This window comes from Taudactylus pleione, unplaced genomic scaffold, assembly GCF_031769625.1.
Source record: "Taudactylus pleione unplaced genomic scaffold, aTauple2 ptg000696l, whole genome shotgun sequence".
NCBI lineage: Eukaryota > Metazoa > Chordata > Amphibia > Anura > Myobatrachidae > Taudactylus > Taudactylus pleione.
In genome coordinates this window covers 87,574-104,955 of record NW_028285098.1, presented here as the reverse complement: position 1 = coordinate 104,955, position 17,382 = coordinate 87,574, and the positions used below count along the sequence as shown (strand labels likewise).

General features: G+C 50.0%; 1 protein-coding gene across 12 annotated transcripts in view; it reads left to right on the top strand.

Annotated features, from left to right (window-relative positions):
• The window catches only part of UBAP2L (ubiquitin associated protein 2 like), a 31,753-nt gene that overhangs the window by 4,715 nt on the left and 9,656 nt on the right, over positions 1-17,382 (top strand). For 3 of the 12 annotated variants that reach the window (XM_088456324.1, XM_088456320.1, XM_088456321.1), the window contains exons 9-27: positions 220-294; positions 1,821-1,873; positions 1,970-2,055; positions 2,142-2,313; positions 2,630-2,825; positions 2,906-3,168; positions 3,340-3,512; positions 3,998-4,190; positions 4,457-4,511; positions 4,916-5,093; positions 5,189-5,255; positions 5,543-5,726; positions 11,103-11,191; positions 11,419-11,472; positions 11,758-11,839; positions 12,212-12,429; positions 14,395-14,500; positions 16,306-16,373; positions 16,593-16,790. In XM_088456324.1, the coding sequence (XP_088312450.1) occupies positions 220-294; positions 1,821-1,873; positions 1,970-2,055; positions 2,142-2,313; positions 2,630-2,825; positions 2,906-3,168; positions 3,340-3,512; positions 3,998-4,190; positions 4,457-4,511; positions 4,916-5,093; positions 5,189-5,255; positions 5,543-5,726; positions 11,103-11,191; positions 11,419-11,472; positions 11,758-11,839; positions 12,212-12,429; positions 14,395-14,500; positions 16,306-16,373; positions 16,593-16,790 (2,510 nt within the window). Of the gene's footprint in view, positions 1-219; positions 295-1,820; positions 1,874-1,969; positions 2,056-2,141; positions 2,314-2,629; positions 2,826-2,905; positions 3,169-3,339; positions 3,513-3,997; positions 4,191-4,456; positions 4,512-4,915; positions 5,094-5,188; positions 5,256-5,542; positions 5,727-11,102; positions 11,192-11,418; positions 11,473-11,757; positions 11,840-12,211; positions 12,430-14,394; positions 14,501-15,131; positions 15,249-16,305; positions 16,374-16,592; positions 16,791-17,382 lie in introns of all 12 variants that reach the window. The other 9 variants (XM_088456331.1, XM_088456323.1, XM_088456332.1 and 6 more) reach the window with 5 other exon arrangements.

Sequence of the window (17,382 nt, the reverse complement as noted above, 5' to 3'; positions counted from 1 at the left end):
TCTGGCTGGGCTCACTCCGAGGGGCAGGTTAATGGAGAACCCAGTGCTAGGGGGGTAGGGGTGGGGGGAGGCCAGTCGACTTCAGAGTAAGTTCTGAAGCTTGGGGGTAAATTGGGCGTGGATAGATGGGGGGTGAGGAAGGAGTTTCGGGGGACAACCTGCACTTTGACTCAATCTGATCTTTGTCTTTTTTTTTTTTTTTTCCCTTTTTTGTTTCAGGACTTGATTACATTGGGGGTGAGGGGCCAAATTATCCCCGAAAATTTTCCACTGCTCCTGGTATGAAACATCCAGGTGCTCACATTGCCCCTGATAACCTTGTTATTCCTGTATCTGATTGTTGTGTACAGCTAATCCCTGGCCTGAGAGGTCATACAGTGCAGACGGGCAGCTGGCATGTAGATATGGTGGTGTGGGGGTGGAGACACTGCGCCAGTACCCAGCACAGATGGTTATGGTCCACGGGATGGGTCTGGGTCTTCACCTCCGGAACTGTGGGACTTGTAGTTCATTACCAGATCTTGGGTGTCTGCATATAAAGAGAGGGCTGATCGTCGTGGAGCGTGAGCTCCCCGGACTGGTTAAGCGAGTGCGCTGTGGTGGTTTAATTACAGCGCTTCTCTTGTCCAGCCTACGTGACTGCTCCTAGACGGACAGAAATTGCTTTGTGTTAATCCAGTTTGCAGTGTGTTGTGTGATCTGCTGCTAGCTGCAGATTTATCATTGCTGTGCAGAGATCTATATGGCTTGGAATCAGTAGTAAAGTAGCTGCTTTACGGCCCACAGTAAAGCGCTGTTAAACCTTAAATACAAGGTGCCTTATTTGGAAAAGCGAATTATAACGTTCCTGATCTTATCTGATAGAGCTGAGGGGTAAGATTGCATTTTTCCACCGCGCACTTCCGACGCTGACCGCAGTGTCGGCTTGAGAGTCTGGCTGACAACAGAGAGCAGTAACCTGCGAATAAGTCCCGAGTGTCATGCTCGCTTTATACTGGGTCTACAGCAACTTGTATTTTACGTTTAGCGGCCATTTACAGTTGACGCAGATATTGCTGAATGTTTGTATATAGTTATCTGGATTACTTTACCTGGAGAGGTGAATGTACGTGGATTGGGCTCTGTGGCCCTAGACTGGAGTACTGGTAATCTAAGAGTCTGCTCTTATTTACTTCATATTTGGACGAAGAGCTAAATGTTGTGTATGGCCAGGAACTAGCGTTCCCGCTAGGCTGTTTTAGCGGGGCGCAGCGCCCTGCCCTCCTTCTGGAGGGCAAAAATCACCTTGCCCTTACAGCCTGCGGGTGCCGTCTTCACCCGCTGGACGCAGTGTCCCGCGGGTGGAGAAATGTGCTGTGACCCGGTCACCGCCGGAGAATAGACGCCGGGCGCATGCGCCCGGCATCTATTCTCACTGTTTGCAGCGCTTGGGGGCTGCCCGGCGTGTCCGTAAGTGCCGGGCACGCCCCCAAGTATGACGAAAAGGGGACGCGTCTTATAGACATGCCCCCTTTTCATGGCCATGCCCCTTTTTCGGGCACACGCACAAAGTTACCCTCTTTACTCTGGCGCCCTGCGTGTCACCGGAGCTGGAGTGAACACTAAGGAACACGTGACGTAGAGACACTTACAGCCGTGTGGTCAGTGGCCGTCGCACACGCCAGCTTTGCAGTTTTGTAATATGGAGTTGTTTGCGGGTCTTGTGCTATACTAATATGTGATCCTAAAGTGGAGAACTGACAATCACTGGCCGTGGTCAGCAACCACTGCATGGCCGGGCTCCTTGTAACCCCCATGTGCTCCTTCTTCTCGTCTGCCAGGTGCCTGGAGGACAGCCACAGAAGAGTGGGGGACAGAGGACTGGAATGAAGATGTAGGTATCACCGAGGTGGTTGTTGCACTGTTATGTACTGTCCCCATGTGGCCAGATGTCTGTCCCCTCTTTTTCATCCACTCTGTATATTTACAGCTTTCTGAGACCAAGATCTTCACAGCTTCCAGTGTGTCCTCCGTGCCACTCGTCTCGGAGAGCGTGACCATCACAGCGGGGCAAAGGTGTGTGAGACCCCCCCCCCTCCTCCCTAACTATATGCAGCCCCTGTACATTAGACCTAGTATCAGTCTGCTCTCGCTCTCCACAGAATTGACCTGGCTGTCTTGTTGGGAAAGAGTCCTTCATCCCTAGAGAATGATGCCTCCAATCTGGACTCCTCGCAGAACCCCACCTTATCGCAACCCCTCGTCTTCAGCAACTCCAAGCAGGGCGCCCTCTCCCAGGCTGGTCACGGCACGTCCTTCTCTCACCATAGCATGGTAGGTTGTGGACGCCAATATTCTGAATTTATCTTCTTATTGGATCATTGTTAGCTGTTACAGCTGTGTTTTGGCACGGGCTGTGTCTCCAGGAACCCTGGGGGTAATAACGTACTTTGTGGCATGCCAGTAGACCCTTCCTGACTGTATGAGTCGTCACTAAGGGGGGACAGTGCATGCAATAGTAATTGTTCCCGTCATGGCTGTTGGTCCATTCTACTGGCTGATGGCTCTGTGTGCGGGAGCTACAATGTAACAGTGGCCTCCAAGTCCTACATCCCCCTAGCAACATCCAGTAAATGCCAATCTTCCACAGGTTGGCATGTTGAGTAAAGGGTTTGGTGACGGGGAGCCTAAGGGCGGCAGTACCACCGGATCGCAGTTCCTGGAGCAGTTTAAGACGGCGCAGGCACTGGCTCACCTTGCGGTTCAGCATTCGCAGTCTGACTCCTCCAGTAACACCACGTGGGACATGGGCTCCACAACCCAACCGCCTTCTCTGGGGCAGTTTGGTAAGTTCTTCTAAGACCGTTTTGTTAAGTCTATCTCTTGTTACCCTGCTCTGTGGCATTAATTACTTGGACCTCTCCAGACCTGAAGAGCCCATCCGACCCATTCAATAAGCGGCAGAGTTTCCCTCAGACGTCGGCCATGATGGATGTGTACCTTCAGGAGAAATCGCCCGTGGCAAGTGTGCCGTCTGCCGTGACTGTTTGCCCATCCTCGCCCTTGACTGGCAAAGCCAGCCACCCCACTCAAATGTCCCCAGTGTCGTCCGAGAATCAGTCGGGAAGTCCTCAGCCGGCTCACCATAAGATGAAGGTTCAGAAGAAGAAAGCGTCGCTCACATCCAAGGTAACTGGCGTCTTCGTCGCTGCCTAAAGCCACGCTCTTATCCTGGGTGACTGGCCTGTTGGTGGTGGCGCTGTTGCTGCTGGCTTGACGCCCCGCACAGATTGCTGCAATGATGCCCGTGCGCAGTCGGGTTTGCGGTGTTGTGTTTCTCACACTCCGTTCTGCCATCAGATTCCGGCGCTGGCCGTGGAGATGCCGGGGACGGCTGACATCGCTGGGCTGAACCTGCAGTTTGGGGCCTTGCAGTTTGGCTCTGAGCCAGTCCTCCAGGAGTACGAACCCTCTACAACAGCGAATGCAGCCGTGAGCCAGCCTCAGAGCAACCTGTACACCAGCCCGGCAAGGTAAGTGCTTCCATAAAACACTCTCCCCCTCCCCCTCCTCTTCTCTGAATTCCTCTGTGCTGCTTTCCTACCATTGTCTGCTTTATTACCAGACATTGGGCCTGATTCTGATTTGGGAGTAAAGTTAAAGAGCAAGTACCTGTGTACTTGGACAAACCATGTTGCAATGCAACTGCGAATAAACTCTGGTTACATGTTAGAGATTGAACGCTGATCGTGCCTGGCTTTGTGGCAGCTGACCAGGCTGTGGTCTCCGTATGTCCATGTGGTGTCGTTTTGTGCCCCGTTCCCCGCATGCTGCACAACCGTAGACCCTTTCTAGCTTCATCTATAGCCACAAAGGGGGGACAGTTTGTGCCACAGTAACGCAGCGCTCGCGAACGATACCTCAGGTGCGCTTGTGGATCTTCCTGGCGTGCGCACATGTCCTAACGCAGCTCGGCATCACATGGGCTCGTCTTCTAAACTGTTCTTGTTTCCCGCAGCGACCTGTCCAGCAGCGCGGTCAGCAGCCAGAGCCCGGAGGCTGCGTATCCAGGAAGCGGTATCCAAGCGGCAACATTTACCTCACAGGTCAATTCTCAGGGCCCCATGTATGAGCAGAGGTCCACTCAGACCCGGCGCTACCCTCTCTCTTCCTCCTCCTCGTCGCCACAGAAGGATCTCGGCCAGCCCAAGGTACTGCAAGTCTGTGCAACACCGCCCCAGCGGATGCTTCCTGCGCCCACGAACCACGTGGAGAATTAATAGCTGCTTTATCTCCTCGATTGTGTTGGACCTTAGGGCGTTATATACTAAATGTAGAAAAAAAAAAAAAAAACCTATTTGTAGCTTTAATTTCCACTGAATACGCAAATCATCTCCCGTTTGCGCGAGCGTCACCTTATGATGGACCTTTATTTTTTTTATTTTTTTCTGGTAACACCGTCACCTTCTCTTTGCAGAACGGCTTCAGCTCCACGCAAACTTCCACAATGCAGGCTCCTGTATCAGGAGAAGGTAAGTCTGTGTCCAGCCGCTTCCTTGGTCCTCCAGGAGAGGGCGCCAGCACACCCGTAGACCCTTTCCGACTGTCCGTAGCCTTAAAGGGGGGACAGTGTGTGCTACACTAACCAGACGGTCAGAGAAAAAGTCGGACGTTTTGTTGTCTGATGATTGTGACGAATCTGTACAACGTTTTATCGTTTTTCCTTGTGGATTATTAAGGTCTGAGAAAATGTTTTTGATCTTTTTATCAATTTGCATAAGCATTTGGAATAAGGCCGCTCTGTGGCTTCATTAGGAACCTGTACCTCATGAATACTTACGCCGTCGCATGTTCAACATAAGTGTTGGGGGGAGAAGGGCTGCTCTCCCCCCTAGCATTGGTGTAACTGTTCATGTGTCCTGTCTTTGTCATTCAGTGCCCTCAGCACCCACGATAAAAGCAGATTCGTCTTCTGCTCCCAGCATCGCCTCCCTCAGCGACCCCGTGTCTGCATCCTCCTTGCTGGCCACCGCTGGGCCTCACCCCTCGCAACTGAGTGTCATGAGCCACGTCGAGGAGCTACCGAACCCACCCGTCTCCACTCAGCTCAGCAGGTAGGGGTGTAATAAATTCCAGGGAGCCCCACAGCGCCCCCTGCTGGTGCTTCATCATAGTGACCATGTAATATGCCTTTCTCTTCCTCCCGCAGTACGTTACCCTCCCAACACCAGGCGACTGTATCATCCACCGTGAGGACCTCATCATCCACTCCCATGGTGAGTGCAGGCAACGAGTTCCCCAATAACCCGCATGTCAGTAGACCCTTCCTGGCCTCTCACAATGGCCGTCAAGGGGGGACAGAACATGCCAGAGTTAAGCGGGCTGGCTGGCCACCCGATCAGTTATTGGTAACCGATGGCCTCCAGCATCCGTACACTTCAGTTCATGTAACAGCCGCTATGAATAAATGTCAGCAGTGTCCTACCTAGACGTAAACCCCATGACTTGTCTGATGTTCCCATGTTTGATTTTCTGGTGACCTCCTCTTTCTGTCCTCCCTCAGCACACCAGCATGGAGAGCGATCCCAGCTTGCACTCATCGGTCACCACCTTCTCCCTGGCCTCCAGCGCAGTCCCCAGCGCTCCGCCCGCCTCTTCTAACCTCAACGTCGGCAGCCTGGGCCTGGGCCTGAGCACCAGTTCCACCCTCGCCCCTTCCACGCGAAACTCCATTGCTACCGCGTCAGGTACAGGGAACCGGGGGGGGGGGGGTTGAGGGTTAATTATCATGTATTGCAGAAGTTTGGAGATGTTAGAGGTTTCATGTTCCCCTGAGTGAATCTGAGGGAGTCTATTGCAATTTTTTTTGGTTTTTGAGCCCAGACGTTTGCGAAAATCTGGTTTTATTCACTTACTGTGTCATTTGTACGTGATTTCTTATGGCTAATACTGGAAGGCTTGTTTGTTTCATTATAAATGTAAATATGAAGACATCAATTCTAATCTTCTGACCTGCTCTGAGCGCTGCTAATTATTGGAGGGGGATTGTTGGCTAAACGTAATTTTTTTTGTGCGTTTTTAAATTCTTCACTGAACCCGATGGGGACACTGGTACCATGGTGACTACACAAAGCTTCTGCAGCACCTTCCTACCAAAGCTTGGCCGCAGAGACATTAAACCTGTAGGACTTTAAAAGCTTGCACAGAGGACTAGGCGGCTACCTGGCACACAGCTGACCACCGGTGGAACGGAACGGTCAGCCGTCTGGCATAATGTACACTGGTGGCCAAAATTGGGGACACTTTTTGAAATTTGAATGTTTTTCAACTTCGAATGCTTATAATAACTGTTAAACTTCACACAGTGCAATGATTCATATATCAAATGCAAGGAAATTTAATGCTGCATTCAACACAATAAACAGGTCAAATAATTGCATTATAAGGGACGTTATGCCGTGAAAATCCCTGTGTACGTATGATGTTACTGTCCTATCAGTATTTCGTTGGGCATCCTTTATTTTTAAGACCGCAGCACAGCGACGTGATCCAGTATTGTGGTGTTACGTGAAAATGGTCTTTCGTATACAGCAATTGCGAGATAAGTTGGTGGGAATGTGACAACATCAGGAGTACGAAAGTTTTGTTTACGCTATCAGGAAACACAATCTATACAAAACAAAGAAGGAAAAGGCCGGAAAAAGTGCACAACAGCTGTTGATGATAGGAGAATAAAACTAATTTGCGTAAGGGACAGATGGATGTCTTCTGCGGCCATTAGCATTTCTGGTTCAGTTTGAAAAAAAACTGGTACATCTGAGGTGTCCATCCAATAAAAGACAATTAATTGAGGCTATAATTGTCTCATGGCACCACATAATAAAGAAGGAAGAGGTCCAAAACATTGTTTGGCTCATTGACACATCGCTGTGCTGCTGTCTTGAAAAATAAAGGATAGGGTGAAAATCCCTGTGTACTTATGATGTTACTGTCTTAAGTGTTGATTTCACTGCTTAACTTCCCTTGAAATGCTAATATTTGACCTCTGTTTATTGTGTTGAATTCCGCATTAAATTTCCTTTCATTCGATATATGAATCATTGGACTGCATAAAGTGACACAGTTTTTATATAAGCATTCGAAGTTGAAAAACATTCAAATTTCAAAAAGTGCCCGCAGTTTTGGCCACCACTTATGTAACAGATTTCCCTGCCTCGGTGTAATCCTGACAGATGGTCTGTTTAGGAGCAGCCCAACCTGTGGGCCTAAATGTCTTTGAACTCACCTGTCCTATTGACTTACCTGCGAAGCCCTAACATCATCCCACAAGGGGAGAGATCCTTCCTCCTCCGTAAGGAGGACCCAAAGCCGCCAGCATCGCAATGTCCTGGTTCAAGTGGAATATGAAGACCAACTCGGGTTGGAAAGACTGTTTTGTGCTGAGAACAAGCCCCATCTTGAAGAAAATTAGTAACCGTGTGGTGCCCAGATTCTCCCTATCTAGGCTATACCCAGAGTGATCCCTGTGCCCCCCCTAGTGGAGGAAGAAGAAAGAGGAGATCTGCAAGATGGCTGTCCGAGCTTCGGCACACTCCGTGCTATGGAAATCCTACAGGGAAACGGAGCTTTCCAAGTAAGGAACAGACAGAATACAGCGGATGCAAGAGCTGAGGCAGCATCTTCCATGCTATGTGTAGCTCCCATGGCACTAGTGGTGTAGGAACATCCGACCCTCAGTAATAGCTGCCAGCTACATCCGGGAGAATTCTGAGCATTGTGGGAACTCCGTATTAACACTTTGTCCCAAACCATCCTGAAAATCACAAGTTGGAAGTAAATGAGTATTGAGAAACATAGGTCCTCCAGACACTGATCATTATTCGCAGAGATAGACTTTGTAGCTCAATGCATGGGCTGAACCTCTTCTACATGAGGATCTTGACTTGCTCTACTCCCAGATGGTGACTGTCCCTGTGCAGATCCTCCCTTAGAGGCTCGCCAACATCCAGAGACTGTCCTGCTGTACGCCAGCCCAGTGCCACCATCCGCACCAGAAAGTTTTCTGTCTTGCCTTTCTTTTTGTGTTGGCAGGCATAGATATAGCACTGTATAATACAATATAGCATATAGCTGATATAATACAGCCCTGCCCAGCTCTTGATGCCCCTGTGCTTGGATTTGTTCACCTGGTTTATAGGTTTTAGAGAAGTTGAGGTTCAGAGTGACTGGATATTAACCATTTGGCATCAGGGCCAAAACTGGTTTGATTTAGCCCACATCCCCATCTGTTCCACTGGGACCGGAATTGCAATGCTCCCACATTTACTAAAGCAGACTAGTGGTAGTGTTACCCATATGAACCAATCCGTTCCTGTCTCCATTTTGTTTTTGGTTTCGTTCTTTACGTATCCAAAGCGGCCATGTGCGCTGGGGACTGGGAGAGTAGCTCCTGGTACTGCCAGCGCTGAAAAGGTTAATCTAGTCACAGATACCCTCACCGCTAGGAAGGAGCTTTCTCCTCCATGGGGGACACCGGAATCACGCTGGGTATAGGTGGTGAGCTGGAGTCTGGACACCAAACGGTTTATTTTATTTTTTCCAGCAGCGCAGACTCCCTCTCCCCCTATACCCGGTCTCCAGCACTAGAGGACCAGTTTTTCGTTTGGTGCCTAAGAGTTGAAGCGCCATGAAGGAGGTACGACTGAGTCTTCAGTGGGCAGAGCGATGCCTATCTGATATGTCTGCCGTATACATTCTGGGAGTCCAAAATTGGGAGGCGTATTTTCTCAGCCGCCAGGACATAAATTGATGGGGCCATCTGGACATCGCCATAATGGCCTCCTGTCACAACCGCAAACTGCCGAACTTCTGCTTATGGACCCGTGTTCCAGGGGCTCTTTTGGTGAATGCTCTGTCAGGTGGCCGTTTCCTCTCATTTACATGTATAATCCAATTTCCATGATTCCGTGTGTTCTTCACAAATTAGAGTTGGAGGGTGGCACGGTGATTCTCAACGCTCCGGATTGGCACTGCAATGCTCGGTACAACGACCTCCTTGGTCTGTCCATTGACACTACATGTTGCTTCCCTCTTCCACCCGGCCTTCTGTCTCGAAGTCTGTGCTTCCATCCAGATCTGACCCGGCTAGCTTTGACGGGGGTGGTTCTTGAGACATCGATCCTAAGGGCCAAGGGTTTGTCATCCGCAGTCATTAAAGCCCTGCTTAATGCAAGAAAACCTTTAATCGGCTTGGATCTATTGAATGGTGTTTGGCTCGGGGGTTTAATCCCCTCTTTCCTCCTGTTGAGGATCATATCCTCCTTACAAGCGGGACTGAATTTGGGCCTTGGTCTTTCATCAATCTCATTCTGCTCTTTCAGTCCTTTTTCAACATAAGGTGGAGTTATTGCTGGATTTCCAAACGTTTACCCAGGGTGTGCTACATCTCCAGCCTCCATTTGTTCAGCCAATGGCTTTGTGGGACTTGTTCTTGGTACTTCGAGCCCACCAGGACCCCCACTTATGAGCCCTTAGATTATATGGTGGATCTTTATTGGCTTACATGGAAGACCATTTTTTCCTTTTAGTCATTGCATCGGCCCATCACGTTTCAGACATGAGCGCTTTGTCCTGCCGCTCCTTTTCCTGATATCCCATCATGATCTGGCAGTCCTTCGCAAACGCGTTGGTTCTCTTCCAAAGGTTGTTTCCCGGTTTCACATAAACCAAGAAATTGTAGTTCCTGCTTTTTGCCTACCAGATTCTTCTGTGGAACAAGCCTCATTAGATGTAGTGAGGACCCTCCCTATTTATGCTGACAAGACGAGGGATTTGCGTCGTCCCGATTCCCTCTGTCTTGTAGGACCTTTTAATAAGTGGAGCTGGCCAGCTAACCACGTAGTCTTTGTCTCGAAACCAAGACCCAGAATCGACTTCCGTTGCCACAGGGATTCATTTTGGAGAGATACCTGAAGTTTCAAGCAGAAATTGGGTCACTTTTATACAATTTTCATTTTTGACCGAGATGTAAGGTCCGGGTGGCTTCGTTTGGTTATACGCCAGGCTTACTCTTAGGCGGATGTTTTTGCCCCAACTTGGGTATGGGCTCGTTCCACTAGGGCTGTCAGTACGTCTTGGGCAGCTCACGTGTCGCCTCTGTGGAACAACTTTGTAAGGCGGCCACATGGTCTTCTGCTCATACCGTCATTAGGTTCTATGCTTTTGATACCTTCAACTCTGCGGATGCGGGTTTCCAGCCAGGGTCATTAGCGCAGCACAGGAGCATTTTCCGACCTTAAGCTTTGGGACGTCCCAACGTGATCCTTGTGTCCTCCATAGAGTCTGAGGAAAGGATTTTACAAGGAAGGACAAATAATGGATTTCAGGATAGTCTTATCCATGATGACACACAGGGGGCTGATTCACATTTGGGAATAGAGTAAGAAAGAGCCGGTAACTGTGGACCAGAGGGACAATGTGCAGAGAGATGTAGATTTGGGAGGGGGGTGTCCAAACTAACATCTAAATTGCAGCGTAAGAAGAAAGTTGCCCAGCGTCTGTGGGCTACATGCAGAAGCAGCCGGTATTTACCCCACATGCCAAAAAAAAAACCATGTAAGTATTTGCCCCCCTTGCCTTGCAATATTGGTTGTCCAGGTGCACAGTTACTAGTTCTCTCTCTCTATTCCCTCATCTGAATCAGTCCCTAAGGGCGGTAGCATTAGGGATTGGGCTGGTGGTGGCCTTTAACGACCGTGCTAATGGAATGTCAGAAATTCACGGTAAAGAGCCTGTAGTCTCCGAGAAACCTGAAACCTCTCTAACATTTGCAGCATCTGACCCTTCCCAGGATGAAACCTGGGCGTCAAACAGAGCACGCCTGTCCTGCGGACACTAAATTAGGATCTCTGCAGGTGGGCGTAGCGAAAGGCTTAGAACAAATGTTTAAAGTGCCAGAGTCCTGGGTGGTCCTCTGCCCCATGCTATTAGTGTTCCCATGGGATGAATTAAATATTAGGATTAATGTACTCTATTAAGTGCCCGTCTCTGTCTTCAATTCTGACCTGGCCTGTGCTTGGGCCGTTCCGTGCACTTTGTATAACTGAATCCTTTGTGTCTTTCAGGTAAAGCCCCTCCAAACTTACCCCCAGGTGTTACCCCGCTGTTACCAAACCCATACATCATGACTCCTGGTCTGTTACATGCCTATCCCGTAAGTACCCTCTGGGATGGTAGGGGGGTTCCTGGGGGGGGGGGGGGTTGTCTTTTGACACTGTGATATGTTTCTCCAACTCTACTGTCCTACTGTCGCCCTAGTCTTTAGCCCCAACTTTGTGTCCTCGTAGCTACTAGATGTGATTGATGATGATGATGATGGATCAGTCAGTCCTGAAGGTGATGAAGAATTTCCATTTTAAGCTGGTTTCTGTTTTTCCCCAGCCACAGGTCTATGGTTACGATGACTTGCAGATGTTACAGACAAGGTTCCCCTTGGTGAGTGTGAGCGGAATTTCCATAACCGTTCCGAGTGGCGGAATTGCGCTGTAATTCGCTTTGCTACCGGACTTTTCCCCTTATTGCCCCCTTAATCACAGCGCGTGATCGGTTGACACCATTGTCATCCCATTGATTTTAAGGTCTGCGGTGTGGAATGGTGACGCCAGAGCAGGAGTGGTGGGAAGACTGTACTCCCGGAACTCCGCTCCTCTCTAAACGATGACTTCTGTGCTTGTAACGTCCGTGCCGCATCTAACGGCGCTCATTATCTCTGTATTGTAGGATTATTACAGCATCCCGTTCCCCACGCCCAGCACTCAGCTCACCGGAAGGGACGCCAGCTTGACCAGTAACCCTTACACTGGTAAGTGCCATTGTACCCTGGTAGAAGTGATACAGGGTGGTGTCAGCATGCCAGTTGACCCTTCCAGCTATATCCCGTGGCTGTGAAGGGGGACAGCGCATGCTATAGTAACGGAGATTGGATGAATCGAGGCAGATTTGTAGACTGTCCTTTAAACCATATAATCTCTAACACAGACCGGGCGCTATGCAATGTATGCACTGAGGGCTAGGCACCTCGTGCTGCAGGAACGTCATCATTATTGTTATAAGGTAGAGGGTCTATCTCCTCTATAGCATTGCGTTGTCTTAGTATCTGCTCCTTATAATGTCTTCTAAGCTTTCTCACTGTGTGATTGGGTGACTATAACGTTCCCATCCTCCTTCCACGCAGGTGACCTCAGCAAGTTCGGCCGCGCAGACGCATCTTCCCCGGCTCCGGCGACTACGTTGCCTCAGCCGCAGCAGAACCAGACCCAAGGACACCACACCACGCAGCAAACATTCCTTAACCCAGCCCTGCCTCCCGGATACAGCTACACCAGTCTTCCCTACTACCCCGGGGTACCGGGCCTGCCCAGCACTTTCCAGTATGGGCCTGCCGTGTTCCCAGTGAGTGCGCATTTCCGTTAGTAAGCGGTGACACCCGAACATAACTGTTTTTGGGAGGGGGAGTTGGGAAGCCCTGAAAATAGCACCTTACACATGACCGCCTCGCAGCAAATCCTCTAAGTATGATTTAACCCCTTCCCCTCTCTGTTGGACAAAATGGCCCCACCCTAAGGGGGCGGCTGTGGACCCTTCATGTCTTGTCGCAGTCAGGCTCGGAAAAGACGCCATTTATTTTGACACATCGCTCTGCACGCCGGGAGGGGGGGGGTCAGTGTAGCTGAGGTTTTCTTTTAGATTTTATTTGAGGGTGTTCCCTTGGTCGGCCTGGGGAAGGGTCAGCATTAATTATTCAGACTGGGCCCCAGTCCGCCCTGGTATTGATTGGGAGGTCAGTATTGAAACGCAGCCTTTGGGTATAGCCAGTTCCTTTTTTATTTTCATGACTCAGAAGAGACCATTCATCTTTATTTTATAATCTCCCAAGTAGAAGAGAGAAGAACTTTTTGTTTTAACAGCATGTAAGCAGGTACAAGTAGTTCCCCCGCCAGGTCTTACACTCACATTTACATATACTGTGCGTATAATTAGGATCACAAGTTCCCGTACAATCTAGAAACCTGAGTCTCGTTAATAAAAAAAGGCCACGTACTGAGCTTGGTGCATTGTAATATACACCTGTATGTAAGGCTGCGTTTTACATTCAGATTTCCGGTAATAACCTAACCAGCCAATCGCCGCCTGGATGGTGTTGAGCCAACGCTATGGACAACCTGGGTTGATTTTTAGTAGGGATTAAACTCTCCCCCTTTTCTTAGCCGTACCTGAAATTTGACGCTCTTGTCTGTTTTTCCTGTGTTGTAACATGTTTTGCTAAATATATATATATTTTTTTGCCTGATTGTAAATATCTCAATACTTAATAAAAGTATTTTCAATAAACTGTGCCAAATCTGCTCCCCTTGAGCGTTCCTCATTACTTCTGGGCTACGTCACGGTGCAGCCCCTTGCGGGTTGCACCCAGGGATTAGTCTCCTGCCAGGTGGTTTCGGTATTACAGCCGTTATTGCAGCTCATCCCGTAACTGGAACACGTCAGACGTCTGTAGCTGTTTCTCCAAATTGAACCTCCAATTCTAGACACAGCATGACTGGGCAATAAAAGGTGGCATCGGGATCTATGGTGGGTAGAGCTCTGGAACATCTAGGACTGGCTTGTTTGGGTGCTAGAACTGCAGTACCCTAGGGGGGTGAGCGGCAGATTCCCCCTGTCCTCCCTGGATGTATTAGTGGCACCCTTAGACTTACCGCTAACCTCCCTGTACACTGCTAGCAACTCTCCAGGAGAGCGTCCACCCGCTGCAGAGACTTTCCCCCTATGTTGGGGGAGCAGCGCCAGGTACGTTGCAGAGGTGAGAATACAGCCTGTCTTCTGTGTGTCTGGCACTGGTCCTGGGCGAGAGGCTCTCACTGGTTGTCTTGGCATCCTCTGCCCCCCCTGGTGTTTAGGTTATCTTCTTTCTGAAATAATGTTTGGCTTGCAGCCATCTCATTGCCTAGATTACCGGGGACCCTGCACTACGACATTCTCCCCTCTACGTTATTTTGTACACTTAGAAAACTGCAATAAACACTGGACTTGTGGCCAACATAACAGCACCCCGGCGTGTTCAGCCCAGGAGATCGGACGATGGGTGTTGGCGTTTGATACAGAGCATTATCTAGGGTTAGATCAGCATGCTATGTACAATGCATTACCCAGCACTTTGCTCCATAGATATTCCATGTAGCTGGGATGAAGAGGACACACCGTATCAGTTGAATGGCTGCAAAAGAACTTAATTTCACGTCCCGTCGGCAAATACGCCTGAAGCATCGCTAGTCGTCCCCGTTGTCTTGCAGTTAGAGAAACTCGTCCTACCAGATGTGGTGGGTGATTGCTCACACTTCCCTTTTCTTTCCCCACTAGGTGGCGCCTACCACTACAAAGCAGCACGGGGTGAATGTTGGCGTCAATACGTCGGCTGGGGCCTTCCAGCAAGCTCCCAGCTATGGCTCCCACGCTTACAACACTGGTAAGGGTCAGAGACGGGGTCATTTCCTGCAGACAAACTAAATGCAACGGTAAATAGCCTCACACTTGACGGCCGCGCGGAGCTGAGCAGTAGAGCGATTTACGGATGGAAATGAAATGGGACAATTCAGAGCCGCAGGGTTTTTGTTTCTGCTGTAATAAAGCTACTTTTGTTACCTGGTAGCCCCGGGCTCCCTAGTTTAGCAGTGAAATGAATCTTTTACCCCAAAGTGCCCCCTCGCCTCCCTCCTCTCTGCTCTTCCCTGTCTCTGTCCTAACTTTTCCCTACAGCAAAGCGTCTGCCCCCGCTGGTGGTCCGAGCAGCAGCAGGAGAAGAGCTGTGTATGGTCCATTTAAAGCCACATAGAGGGTCGCTGATTAAGGAGAACCTGAGATTGGGCACCAAAGCACTATGAATTGTAGGCGCCAGATTGTTTATTCATCTTACACAGGGACTGTGATAGCCGGGCCGTGTTCCTGTCTGTCCCACTCGTCAGGGTTCATGTGCCCACAATGTATTATGGAGGTTAGGATGAGTGTTTCTTGCCAGAATGCTTCCCCTGGTGGTTATGTTGGGTATGTGTTGGTGGATGAGCTTGGCGTCCGATGCTGAGGGCTGTGTCTGTTCACAGGCTTTGAGGACTTGAGCCAGGTTTCCAGCGTGGGGGATTTCTGTAAGGGTGCATTTAGTGGGGCTACTCCTGCTCAAATCAAACCTGCTGCTGCTTGCACCAATGGACCAGGCGCTGGTAAGTGCTCTCTGCTTCCAGCTTAATTTCCTTGTCATACACTGAGTCTTGCTGCCTCTCTTCCTTCTCTTTCCTCTGCTCTCTGTACCCTCCCTCTTCTGCGCCCTGCCCCTTTCCTCCCCCCCTCTTCTGCGCCCTGCCCCTTTCCTCCCCCCCTCTTCTGCGCCCTGCCCCTTTCCTTCCCCCCTCTTCTGCGCCCTGCCCCTTTCCTCCCCCCTCTTCTGCGCCCTGCCCCTTTCCTCCCCCCTCTTCTGCGCCCTGCCCCTTTCCTCCCCCCCTCTTCTGCGCCCTGCCCCTTTCCTCCCCCCCTCTTCTGCGCCCTGCCCCTTTCCTCCCCCCCTCTTCTGCCAATTCTCACTGCTTCCTTTCTTCCTCCGCTTCCTTTCTCCTTCTGCTGCTCCCTTTTATTTCTTCTCTTCCGCCCTTTCTCCCCGCTTCCCCCTGCTCCCTACCCTACTGATACGCCGCTGTCTCATTATGTGTATTTAGATAGCGCCTCCTGGTAGTGAATAGATCTTTCTTACCTCTTAGATGGCTCCTCAGACAGTAGTAGATTTGTGAAAAACTAATTTCCTGGTTTCCCTTTTAATTTTTCCTGTGACTCCCGGCCGGCTCCTCCTGTAGGTCCACCCCAGGCACCCATGTAAATGACAGCTGAACACAGTGTGGTCTCAGCGGAATTACATTGGCTGAAAGTAATTGTGAGGCTTCTGCATTGTCCAGAATAACTGTACAGGACAGAAATGCCCCTTGTGCTCCCTATAAATCTGTCTCTAGTAGAGCCCAGAGTGCGTCGCTGCTTTGTGTGTAGGGCGTAGTGCTGGATCCTCGGCCTGCTGGGCGAGTGCTTAGGGGCCGTTCCGCTGTAGGCTGTAAGAATAATTATATGCGCTGTAGTCCTTGTACCTGGGAATCGGCCGCTTCCCCGTATGTACCCAGAGTGCACCGTGATGGGATGTACCTGTTACAATATATGATTTCTGGCTGGATGGGGTTAGTTTTTGCGCTGGGAAATCACCCAACAACTGTGTGCAAATGTGCTGTGCTATCCCCGCAGGTGTGTCCGTCACCTCCAGTAACACCGGCGTTCCTGATATCTCGGGCTCCGTCTATTCTAAGACGCAGGTATGTCACAAGGTGTACTTCTGTGTGGCAGGGGCTGGCATGTTTGCACAAGGCTTATGGGACTTTACTAGCATTCGGCTTCCCCCTCCGTGTTCTTCACACTGTCCTTTCAGTCTGCAGCCAGGAAGGGTTAGAGATTAGTGAGAGGAGCTGTGCCACGTGGGCTTCGTGTCGTCCTCTTCCATCACCTCACCGCTGGTATCTCCTCCTTTCTTTCAGCAATCGTTCGAGAAGCAGGGATTCCACACTGGTACCCCAGCCACGTCCTTCAACTTGCCCTCGGCGCTGGGAAGTGGGGGCCCCATCAACCCGGCCACAGCAGCCGCCTATCCCCCGGCTCCATTCATGCACATCCTGGCCCCACATCAGCAGCCCCACTCCCAGATTCTTCACCACCACCTCCAACAGGATGCCCAGGTAACCCAGGTCCCTTATGGCATCAGATGGTTGTGGCCAACATAATTGCTTCCATGTCAGATACTGATTTGTATTATGTGGGTCCAGAGATTTGCTACTACATGGTCTTCTATCACTTAGCAGAGAGTGATTACTTACAATTACAGTGATCAATTCTATATACTGTACCTGGTCTCACCTACAGTATAGTGATCAGTGCTATACACCAGATCCCCAGGACACAGAGAGGGAGTGATATCACTATATATACATCACTGGTAATATCTCACCTACAGTATAGTGATCAGCGTTATACACCAGATCCCCAGGACACAGAGAGGGAGTGATATCACTATATATACATCACTGGTAATATATCACCTACAGTATAGTGATCAGCGTTATACACCAGATCCCCAGGACACAGAGAGGGAGTGATATCACTATATATATACATCACTGGTAATATCTCACCTACAGTATAGTGATCAGCGCTATACACCAGATCCCCAGAACACAGAGAGGGAGTGATATCACTATATATACATCACTGGTAATATATCACCTACAGTATAGTGATCAGCGCTATACACCAGATCCCCAGGACACAGAG